The 11,858-nt window shown below is 33.1% G+C and overlaps 1 protein-coding gene and 1 long non-coding RNA gene across 2 annotated transcripts; both read right to left on the bottom strand.

Moving 5' to 3' along the window:
• Nucleotides 1-2,102: 2,102 nt before the first annotated feature.
• LOC108148556 lies at nt 2,103-2,955 on the bottom strand. The gene is made up of 2 exons (XR_001774558.2): nt 2,577-2,955; nt 2,103-2,493 (listed from the first exon to the last, which is right to left on the bottom strand). It is a non-coding gene; the product is annotated as an uncharacterized LOC108148556 (long non-coding RNA).
• An 8,171-nt stretch (nt 2,956-11,126) lies between these two features.
• LOC108148585 lies at nt 11,127-11,688 on the bottom strand. The gene is made up of 2 exons (XM_017275633.2): nt 11,468-11,688; nt 11,127-11,398 (listed from the first exon to the last, which is right to left on the bottom strand). Exons 1-2 carry the CDS (start codon nt 11,657-11,659, stop codon nt 11,204-11,206), a joined length of 387 nt encoding a protein of 128 aa, XP_017131122.1. The 5' UTR covers nt 11,660-11,688; the 3' UTR covers nt 11,127-11,203.
• Nucleotides 11,689-11,858: the final 170 nt, after the last annotated feature.

The following is an 11,858-nucleotide window of genomic DNA, read 5'->3' as shown; positions in this document are numbered from 1 at the left end:
AGTATGATACAATAGCCTATAAGATTTTTAACTTAAGCAAGAAACGCTATAGTCAAGAGCCACGACTATATATGTTACATATGCCTCCTGAAAATATGCAAACTAATTATGAAAATAAATTAGGTCTCTCTGTAGAAGTAAAAAGTTTTTTAGTAAATCGAAATATTATATACACCAGCTCAGCAATTCAAAGACAGAGGGCTAGTTTTTTATTGTAATAAGTTTTCATTTAGTCTTTAGTTGAATTCTGCAAAAAAACAGCGATGGTCCCAGTGCCTTACTTTATTTATTTTTCGTTTTAAAGATTTCAAAATTCAAACACATTTATTTTGAATTATTTTGTATTATTAACGCTTGTTTACAGAAATAATATATAATATAACATAATAGGTTAAACAAATTATTTTGAATTTCAGAACCAAATGGTATAATTAATTTTGACTTCATTGAAATTTATAAATTACTAATTCATTTTATTTTAAGACATTTATTTTTTAAATTTGTAGGCAGCCTGAGTGTGTCATGCGGATGCAGGGAACGCCCAGAATTCTGAAGGTATCGGTGTCGGTCTGGTTCTCGGTAACTGGTTCCATGGGTTCCAGTTTATACGCACATGGCTGGCAATCGTTGCGGGGAACTTTCTGCCTTAGATTAAGATAGCATTTTTTAAAACAACTCATCCTAGCTGAGGGACTTCTCCCTGAGACACATAATGATATTAAGGGTATATTAGTTAGTTTAGATTTATTATTAATATACCAATCGTACTTTTTGTTTCTCTTTTACTTAAATTTCTTTTCATCTTGTACGAACGCATGAACATTGAAACTTATGATGGGTATTAAGGAGTTAGTCATCCACTCAATTGATAAGGCCATTTCCTGTTTTGTGAACTTGAAGCCAGAAAAGCTTTTCGGCTTCCCCGAAATGGGTTTAAGCATTTAGTAATTTCACAAAACACTTAAACCAGTAAATTACCACTATAATCTGAATAAGTAGTTTTATTTTTACGTGCAAGTTTGCGGGGAGTTCTTCGATTTGTCGTCCCGGTCGATGATTTTCTGGCTCTGTTAAGCCATGTAGGTGGAATATCATTATATTGAATAACAAAGTGTTTTGCTGTGATGTTCACAGGAGTAAGGTCCATTTTTGATTCGATATTCGGCATCGTGGAGGATTGTCCCAGGAATAGCAGTAATAAAGCTGCGACGATCAGAAAGTGTGTAGTGTTCATTCTGAATGATGAAAACCAACTGACCAGCTTATTTAAAAACATATTTGGGGGTACACAAATTGCTCTCTTTTATACGTTTTAGTGAGTAAACAAACAAATGAGTCAAACAAAACTGAGCGAGGATTCGAAATATTAGATTACGTAAAATAAATTAATAACGTATTGAAGTTAAATAGTATTTCAAATATTGTGTATTGAACAAATGCAAATTCCTAAGTAGAACATTAAACTGAAGTCCATATATGGATTTAAATACTTAATATAAGTTTTCTTTGAAGCTTTGAACATTTAACATAGCAATGTTATTAGCATTATACTCCCATCTTAGCTAAAAGCTTTTAGTAATAAAAGATCACACGCAGCACAAAATTGTTCCGTCCCATGGGTTAATAGTTCAGTCAATCCTTGATTTATTTTTCTCAACATATATGTAAATAAAACTGTATTTTGTTAAAACTTAAAAATGCTCATTCGTTGCATTTTTTGTCACATTTTAGGGTAAAATGTTGCAACAGTAATTGTGAAAAACAATGAGTTACAAATAAAAATTTACAAGTTTTAAACAGGGCATGGCATACCAAAAAGTATTACCTTAAAAACTATGCTTAAATTTCAGACTTTTAAATTTGTATGGAACAGCTGACCGAATTTCAGAAATTCAGAGATTTATTCGTTTTGGGAATACCCAAAGTGTGCTTTTTGAGGTACTGCCTGAAAACTGGGTGTGTTTCATTTATTGAAATAAAACTAACGACACAAAACATCGCAATAATTAGACTGGCCCAATGTGAAAATGTCATTGATTTAACATTTTAGATAGATAGATTAGATCTTATTAGAGAGATATGTAAAATTAAAGATTCAAATATTTTCTTTTATCTCTTTTTTGATTTTGTAGAATTTTATTATTTTATTTTTGATTATTAAGGATAAACAGTATGGCTTTACATCAAATACGCATTTGTTATATACATTACGAAATAATGGAACTTAAGTGGTATGTATTCCTTATTCGTTAGTCATCCAGTGAGTTGGTAGTGGTATTTTCTGCTTTGAGTTTTGTTGTTCTCTGAATCAGAGACAATTTTCAACCACTAAAACTCATTCGATATGGTTTTGAATTAAAATACAAAATATAGCATTTCAAAACGGAGGACAAATAAAAAGAAACTCTAAACCAAATTTTTGTAAAAAAATCCTTTATAAGTGCAGCAAAAATCGATTAAGTTTTTCGATTTTATTCTTCCGTCGGTGCGATTCTGAAACATATAAAAGTATTTGTATTTTTTTCCTTGTTTTCAGGAAGGCACGTTGTACCTTTCAAACAAATTCATAAACTTACGAGAAAAAAAAAAATAAAATCCAGTTAACTTCTTGTGTTTTTATATATTTTTCCTTTATACTTTCTGCGAGGGCGTCCGGTTGAGTTTGATCTAAAGACTCTATCGCTCCATGATGTGGGCGTGTTAAGTGTTGTTCGTGTATTAGGACCAGCAGCGATTTTGTAATAGGGTTCCTCTGGTGGTCCCAACTCTTGCCCCGCGAGGCTTCCCAGGAACAGCAGGAATACGATTCCGATCCCAAATGTCAGGAGCGACAACGCGTGCATCTTGAGTGATTTACTAAATGCTACTGTCAAAATGGAGTGTTTAAAAGCAAGTTTACGGCTACAATGCAAGCTTCAGAAATGCTCTTATCAATGTTAGGAATAAAAAGTTCAAAAGAGAGGATCAGAAAATACAATCAATAATGAGCGGTTATATTAAGCTTTTACTTTCTCAAAATTTTTATGGTATTGTACATTTCTGTATTTTGCATATTGTTTCTTAAATAAAAAAAATTATATTAATTTCTCTATATACACCCAGAGAAACACGGAATAATAAAAATAAAACGTTAAAATGTTTTAACGTAATATTGTTTTTCAAAATATAATCGTACATAAAAAAACGAAAAACATTTCAATTCAATTTCAATTTTTTTCATTATGAACCCAAATTAAAATTTAAATTAAAAATTAAAAAGTAACACACTTTGGTCTAAACAAAACACACCTCCGGGCTAAATCAGTACCAATCATAGTTATTGCAAAATGCAAATATTTGGATTTGCCATGTTCTTCTCTGGGTGTAAAAGTTTTAATCGTTATCAGCGCTTTTCAATAGTTGAAGGCATACAAAGAAGTCACAACGACGCGTACAATTTGAGCGATTGACCTAATGACTTGTCTTTAGAATGCTTAACGGCATGTTTGGCATGACAATTCAAAGCTACAAAAATACAAAAAAGCTGTTTTTAAATATATAAGAGATGCGGCTTTAGCTTGCACTTAAGCTATCTTTAAATTAGTGGTTCTAATTTTTCATATTGATTATATATCTGAAATAATATTCCACAAAGACATGTATAACTTCTAACCTTGTTGGTCGGCAGTGATAAATGGATCTGGTGTCAGGAAACACTTAACCCAAGACTTCCTGTAGCCTGGGAGTTTGGTTGTAGGTTCGAAGATGTCGCGCTGTCAACAATTAATTTGTCCTCACACACACAACGCAAATTGACAACAGTGTGGAGTCCCTTTTCTGGGACTTGCAAGGCGAATATGTGCAATGGGGGTGTCATTCAATCCCATGTACCAACTCCCCTTTAATATATGCTGGCCAAAGGGTATTGCCATTTGCACCAACAGTTTGCATCGCACTGAATGGGTAATAGCCGACCGAATCTCTTACAACTAAGTTTTAACTTAAAACCTAACAGTTGGAATTTGGTTGAAAATGATTTTTTTAGCACAATGTATTACTTTCCATTTTTCAGATCGTCTTCTTTGTAAAACTGTACAAGAATCAATTAGGTGTCTTATGTATGTATGCAATTGGTTTTATTGAAAAGCATGAAAAAGTACAGTGAGTAATACATTTTTCAGGAGCATTAAATATTGTTTTAATAATAAATTGCTATTAGTCAAAAATTTTAATTTCCAAAAAATAAAAGGAAATACCTTAAAATTTGATTACCTCAAAAATTAATTAATTTAAGAAAAACGTCACATATTATTTTAAATCGAAAATGTCTTTCGAAGAAAATTTTGTCCATGATTACGCATTGTACCTGTCTTGGATATTGTTTTAATAATAAATGATTATAAGATAAAAGAAAATAACTTAATAACTTTATTTTTAATTAAAAATCACATCCATAAAAAACCTTTATAGCTTCAAACGATAGGTGGTAATGTAAAAAATGAATTTTCAAGAAGACTTAAGTAAAATTTTATAAAATGTAGTATGTTAAGGTGGTCCATATATCAGGTTACCACCATTAGAATAATAAGACTCTGAGAGTATCCTAGGCTTATTATCCAGTGCTTTGTCCTTGCTGGCCATAAATTTTGTGCAACACGAAGGTGACTTTTCACCCTGTCTCGTCTGGTTGGCTTTGTCTCATTTACCTTTCCTTACCGTCCGGTTTCGGTTTCGCTGACCAAGCGGCAAATATGCCTTAATATTTCGAATGGACCCGGAAAAGTCAAGTGTGGGTGCGTGTGCAATTGTCCAAGTATTACGGCTATTTCTGCTTTTGTTGTTTGTCGCTTCTGTTTATGTGTTTTGCCTTGTTTTCGTTTCGTTCCGTTTCGAATCGTTTCGGTTGTGTTTCTGTTTTTGAAATATTAACGACGCCCTTTTGCTGTTTTTTTTGGGCCCCATCTCCACACTGGTCCTTCATTGTCTCCGTTCATAACTTTGCTTTCAAGTGTTTTTGCCTGCAGTTTATGTATTTGCCGGGATTATCTTTTCACGATGGAGTGGCTGCCATTCCATATAGAATTTCGTATGTAAATATGGACATATTCGTGGTTGTAAAAGACAGCGTTAAGAATAGGCTAGCATTTCATCGCGGAAATTTGTATATCGAAAACACAACTATTTACATATCTTTTTCAACTAAAACCATATAATAACTTCTAAATTTTAATATTTTAAGATGCTTACTTAAATTATAGTCAAGAAAATAATCCTGTCTAAGTACATTCCTTCTTTTTCCTTTTATTTCGATCAATTTAAAATTATGTCTTATCTGAATAAATATAATATTAGGCCTTATATTTCATTTTTTATAAGTTTTTATTTTTAGTCCTAAACTAAGATTCCTAATCAAGAAAACAATTAATATAGAAATTTGGTTCTCAGAATCAAAAAATATGAAACATACGTTTTATTTCAAAATATATTTAAATTCTAATTTAAAAAAAATACTCATTTAAATTGACTTTTTTTTTATCTTTTCCTGTATATATTTTATTGAGGAAATAATAAGACTTTAAGTTCCATTTTGCAGTTTGTCAAGGGGAACTCCCATCTGTTCAATAAACTTAGACATTCCTTTGCTGACAACAAAAACTCGATGTTATTTCCTTTGGCCTTTTGTGTCTCAAATGTGAAATTATGAAAATGGGCAGAAAAAACGTGGTAGATTTTCAGTATCCGCGCTTCGTCGTCGTAGGGCCTTTGACAAATCCACAAATCCCAGCTACTAAACAGCATTTTTTTATGGACTCCAGCCATTTGCCTATGTTTAAATAACAAAAAAAAGTAGTTGGTTGGACTTTCTACATTGTTTTTTTCTTTTTTTTTATCGTGATCATTTGCTGTAGGAGAAACGTCTACATTGTTGGAATTCCTTTAGCGAAAATTGCCACGTGACACAAAGGCGTCTGGAGCACACACAGAAAGTGCCTTTTATTGGCCTGCTCCAGCGAATGTGGTGGGGTTTTTTGTTGGGTTGGTTTTGCTTTTCGCCTCGTGGTTTGGGCTTTGGGTAGGTTTGCCAGGGTTCGTGGTGCGGGCCAAAAACACAATAGGCCCGAAAATGACGTTGCAACAATTAATGTGAACAGTTTTGCAGTCGTCCTCGACGCTGTCGTCGTTGTTTGGCCGTGATTTATAACGTGCATAAAATTTGCGGTCCCTGGCAAGCACCTAACATTAGCATGTCCCACATAGCCAGACCCCCAAAAATTTGTCAAAAGGCATTTCGAACGGAGATGTGCCCTCCAGAGGATCTAGTTCGGTTCGTCATTGATTAACTCAGCGGATTGAAGTTAATATTATTAGTTATATAGCAATCCAAGGGAAGTTTATGTATTGCAAGTCATGGGCAATAATTCTAAAGGTATACATTGCAGCTATTGATAATCAATATATTTATAATGACATAAATATATTATTCAAGATACTGGTTGCATGTATTAATAATGCTTGTAAACGTAACTCTAAATTTAGATAAGTACCCGATTGGAAATAATTTGCATCATCATTGTATTCATTTAATTATAATTTTTTTTGTAAATATAAATAAATAGTAAATAAATTGATTGTACAGATTTTTCTTATTTGTGATTGACTAATCAAGCGGGCTTGGAGTTTTACTTACACAATTCAAGGTAAGTTTTTTTCAAGTCTTTGCGGGCAATGGTAAGTGCACAATTTTCCAATTAAAACACTTTATTTTAAAAATACTAATACTAACTAATTAAGTACTTTACTTTAAATACTTGACATTATGATATAGAATATTTTATCATCATTTATTTGGAAATTATACTTCCAAATTCTTAAAGTTTTATTTAAACATTGTTTGAATCGTTAATTTTTCAATATTTAAAACTCTTTGACAACTTAAAAATATATAAAAAATTATAAATAATTCAAGTAATCCACGTTCATTTGAACCAGTCGAGTTCTCTGGCGAAGGGCACTCAAAACCACTCTAATGTTTGTGCTTTTTGTGGTTTTGGGACACTCCAGTTGCCACGCCCCAGTTCGTAATTTATTGATAGTTGCCCGTTTCATTCGCTTTTAATAAGCTGACCCCTCTTCGCAAGTCCCCAAACCACTTCATTCCATTCTGTCTGGGGTGCATATTTGAAAACTATTCCACTGTGTGATAATTTATGTGGCAAATACAAATTACATAATCGTTTGGCCGTTTATGCAAATAAATTGAAAGCTTCGCCCTCCATTTATGTTTACCATCTCTATCTCCTGCCGTTTTATTTTCTTTTTCATTTTGTGTTTTTTCTCAAATCTTTGTCTGACATTTGCTACTCGTTTTCCGGTTTTCCGGTTTTCCTGGGTTTTCCCTTGTTTCCATCTGGCCTTTTGCAGTCGGTGCAATTTTTTCTTTCCAATTTACAATAAAATTCAATAAGGTGTTGGGGATGGACTTAATGGAGATTGACTGACAGTAGCTGCCAATATGTTCCGGGGATTTATATATGTACATACGTGTTCGTCCTTGTAATCGTGTGTGTAATGCAATTTTATTCGTACTGCTGTTTTATACATTAGCTCGTATGTGTGGGTTTATTTTTCCGTAAATCTAAGTCTGTCTCTAAGGTGTTTTTTGTTTGGTTTGAAAAGGAATTGCAGTGAGTTTTGAATTGAAAGTTGAAGTTGTGAGAAAATCTTGAGTAAGTTGTATTTTATGCATTGATTTTTCTTTTTTCAGTATACAAGTTATATATAAATAGCTGTTTCTTAAAGGTCTAAGTTGTAAAATATTTACAAAATTCATACTATCACTTTGTCGTTTAAGCCCCGTATTTTAAAATATATTTAAAATAAATTTTAAAGACCAAAGTCCTCAAGTACTTTATGCTGTGAATACCATTTTTATATTCCATGTATTTACACGTTCTTTCATAACTGCAAATGACTTTGCAACAGTGGAGTACAACAATTTTTAACACGCATTCGCACTGTTGCACTTGCATAAAATATAATGTTTCCATTTCAGTATTATCTGCAGTCCCCCCCCCACTCACTTGGAGAATTTTTTAATTTTTAAAACTAGCAAAAATAACAAATTGCAAGTGCTGAGCGAAAAAAAAAAGAGACAGAGAGATGGAGTTTTTTCAGGAACTTCGAGTGGATTTTCTGCCACCAGTTTGCAACCTCTGCACAATCAGCAAAAGTCAGCCAGCTATGAACAAAAGTTAAACAGACAAAACAAAGTGCAAAGTGAAGGCGGGTGGCTCTTGCAGTTGACATTTATAAATTTCACACGCAGGGCGCGTGAAATGGCATCGCCGTTTTAAAGTTGAAACATTTGCGTAATTAGCAGTAGACTTTTGCCGTTGGTGGCAAAACCCCGAAGGTGCAACACCATAAAACTATAGCAAAAAAGCAAAAAAAAAAGCCACCGAAAACAAGTCAAGGGAACAACTTTAAGTGTTGGCGCAAATTACGTACCAAGAACTTAATTAAATTGTTACCATTTCTCTATTTTTTCCGTTGCGGCTGGCATTTTTTTTATTTTTTGTTGGCCATGTTGGCTTTTGGCCAAATGCATGTTTGCAAACTGAAGCGGCTGACAATTAACTAATGTCAGCGGCACAAAGTTTCGCTTGGCGATGTGGGTGGCTTTTGAACTTATGACTCTGGATACAACGGAGAACAAAAAGTAACATATAAAATTGTTTTTTTTTTTAAAGAATTAGATAACATTTCCCTCCTAGGTAAAGTAAATTTGATAGTTTTAGTTCTAAATTCCATTTTAAACATTAAAGTATTAAGAAGGTTTGCCAATTTTTTATGATTCCATACATCTCAAACTTATTTTACTTAATAAACTACAACTAATTAAACATTGTTAACGTAATAAAGTAAACTTTTGTTTTATTTAAATTACTTAAATCACTTTATTAACATGATTAATTTGTCATTGATTCGCATTAACTGAATTCTAAAATTAAATTAATATTTGTCAATAATATTTTACTTTGTGAAATTAAACTAAAATCACTATGTTCAAATTATTTAATAAAACGCAATCAATATTTGTTTTATTTAAATTGTTTAGCCTGGTATCCTTCTTTAGAGGATAATGCACATTCACATTATTAAAATTCTCCATTTGTCATTGATTCGCATTAAAGAACATCGTTGAGCAATCTACTGACATCTGTCTGTTATATAGTGCGTTAAGTCAACCGATAAGCGATTTTTTACCGCCCATAGCCGTCGTCTGTGTGTGCGTCATTTCGAATACCAGTAAGTGAGCATTATCAATCGCGAAACGTCCTGCGAATCATCGACATAATGGTCCTCGCTGGTCGAATCACGTTTGTCGCTTTATGCCGCCTGCTTATTATATCTGCATTGTCACCTTGTTGGCCATTTAACATGAACGGGGCGTCCTTTTCCTGAATCGAGGATCCTGGATCCGCCCACCTGGCCCATCCCCATCCCCTTATCGGCCCCCTTATCTTTGCAAGCCGTATTCCCTTTGCCGGGGGTTTAAGGACATCGCTGTCATCGTTACTGTTGCAGGCAAACACCCCACCTTTTTCGACCTCCCATGTTGTGTTTTTACGCTAGGAGTGCAAAAAAGGTTCCTTTTGTTTCTTTTTTTGATAGATTCACTTTCCGTTGGATCAGAGCGAGGATTTTGCCCCTGTGAACGATTCAATTAGTCGATGGAACTGAAGTGAGCTCAGATTTACTTAGCAGAAATCATAGATAGAAAATGTTGATAATTTATTTATTTAATTTAATTTTCACTAGACTTAATACACATAATATACCTTTAATAAACATAAATATACCCTTTTACAAGATTAACATTTTAGGCAGAAATAACGGACATTTTAAATAAATTCTAGATTAAGTGAAAAATAAATTAATTCAATTAAAAGACAGAGTCTTTTTAACAGATTTAATAAGAACATTAGGATAAGGTCGGCATAAACCTTTTACAGTTTCAATTAAAGTTATCTAAAGTTATCTGAAAAAATCAAACTGGAATTTATTCTACCAACATTCATTTGGCAGAAATAGTATTTATAATACTTTTATAAAATTAGTAAATAGTCAGAATAATTTTATTTTTCCAAATTACCCTTATTACCTTTTTCTGACTGTAGTGTGATGATAGTTCAACAATCTAGCGATTCGGCCCAAACAAGCTTCACAGTCATTCTAACGTGCTCATTTGAGTGGAATCACTTAATGGTTTTATGCGCTTATCATTATCATCCCAGCGGCGAGCCTGGCAGGGCGACAAGCAAATGGCCAGGACTCGTTGGAAGGGGGATACACACCAGACACACAGGACACAGGACTCATCGCCGCCGTTGATTGAATCAAATTTGTGTGCTTGTTCGCGGACATTTTTATCTGGCGGATGTTTGGCTCGCTGTCAGCGCTAAAAATGTTTGCGCCTCGTCATTGTTTTAATGCGAAACACACACACACACTTCGAACACAATGCGATTCTGGCCCTAATGTTTCACTTTCCGAAGCGTGACGGGAAAAAGGTGAAAGGTCGCGAGCACGGCCCACAAATAAGGAAGTAATATGTCGCCGCCATGGCCATCAAATCCAGACGAGGGTTTGTCCTTCATTGGACTCGTCCTGGTCTGGGAGTTTCTACTGTTTTTTTTTGTTAAGATGGGGACTGAATCGACGAAATCAAGTACACAGCTAAAAATATGTTAATTAACTCTTATACTTCAATTATTTTTATGTTAGTCATATTTTGAAGTGTCATTAATATTATTCGCAAATTTGCGTTAAGTTTATTTCAATTTAAAAATTTTAGTATGAAGAATATTTTTCTAAAAATTAAAATATAATTTCTGTTTACAAATTCTCTTTTTTTTGTAGCTAATATTTATTAGAGTTAAGGGGAAAACTTTGTTCGCTTTATTTTAATTTGAAGGAAACAAAAAATCTTTTTTAAAAGCCGAAAAATTTACAAAACTCCGAAGAGCAAAATATAAACACATAATTAGTTATCTACGCAAAGATAAATTACGTTAAGCTGAAATTTTTAAAATATATAAAATAAAATAAACTCCGAAAAAAATGTAAAAATGAGGAATAAAATATAATTTTTACTGAATAAGTTTATTTAATTTTTAGCTTGCATTAAATTGCATTTTTGATCACTGAATGATCTATATTATTACCCAAATGTAAGACATCTAGTGCAAGATGACGGAGTGTCGTATATAGTCAATGTAAAGTCAAGTCCCTGGTTACGTTTTGATTTGAACTCGATCACCGCAAAGTTTGCGGGAGGCCCTCCCTCGAGCAAATAAGCATGTCCACCTTTAGTTGGACTGTTGTCAAAGATTACAATTGCACTGATTGGTCGGGGCTGTTGATAAAGCAACAATTATTATTTAGTTAGGTTATATAAGTGCCTAATCTATTAATTAACTTTTACCTGAGGGTTAAGAATAAATTTTCTTGTGACCACTCGCAGAAACTTCTTAGGCTCCACAATGTGCTCTTCATGGATTATTTTGGCACCTATTTGCACTGCTCCAAAAATTGTATCTCCTTCATTGGCGCAAACCCTATTTGCAATTGTCACGACGGCAATCGATAAAACAACACCCTTCACCAAATGTAACATGTTCTTCCAGAAGCTGCTTTTAAAATGAACAAGAGAAGATCCTACGTAAACTAATGTTACAAATATAAATATATAATAAATATTTTAGACACGATTTGTCACGGTTACGCTTAAAATATTTTTGTTTTTAAATTCATTAGACTTGGTAATGGAAAACTTCAATATATAAAAAATAGTATATAAAATCTTTAGAAAACAT

Source organism: Drosophila elegans, unplaced genomic scaffold, assembly GCF_018152505.1.
Source record: "Drosophila elegans isolate 14027-0461.03 unplaced genomic scaffold, ASM1815250v1 contig_476, whole genome shotgun sequence".
NCBI classification, from domain to species: Eukaryota; Metazoa; Arthropoda; class Insecta; order Diptera; family Drosophilidae; genus Drosophila; species Drosophila elegans.
This window is presented reverse-complemented; position numbering and strand designations above follow the sequence as displayed.

Bases quoted from the DNA above. Each gene is read 5' to 3' on its own strand.
- LOC108148585 (XM_017275633.2), bottom strand. From the start codon at position 11,659: ATGTTACATTTGGTGAAGGGTGTTGTTTTATCGATTGCCGTCGTGACA. The intron at 11,399-11,467 runs GTAAAAGTTAAT...CTTTATCAACAG, and splicing joins AATTTATTCTTAACCCTCAG to CCCCGACCAATCAGTGCAAT.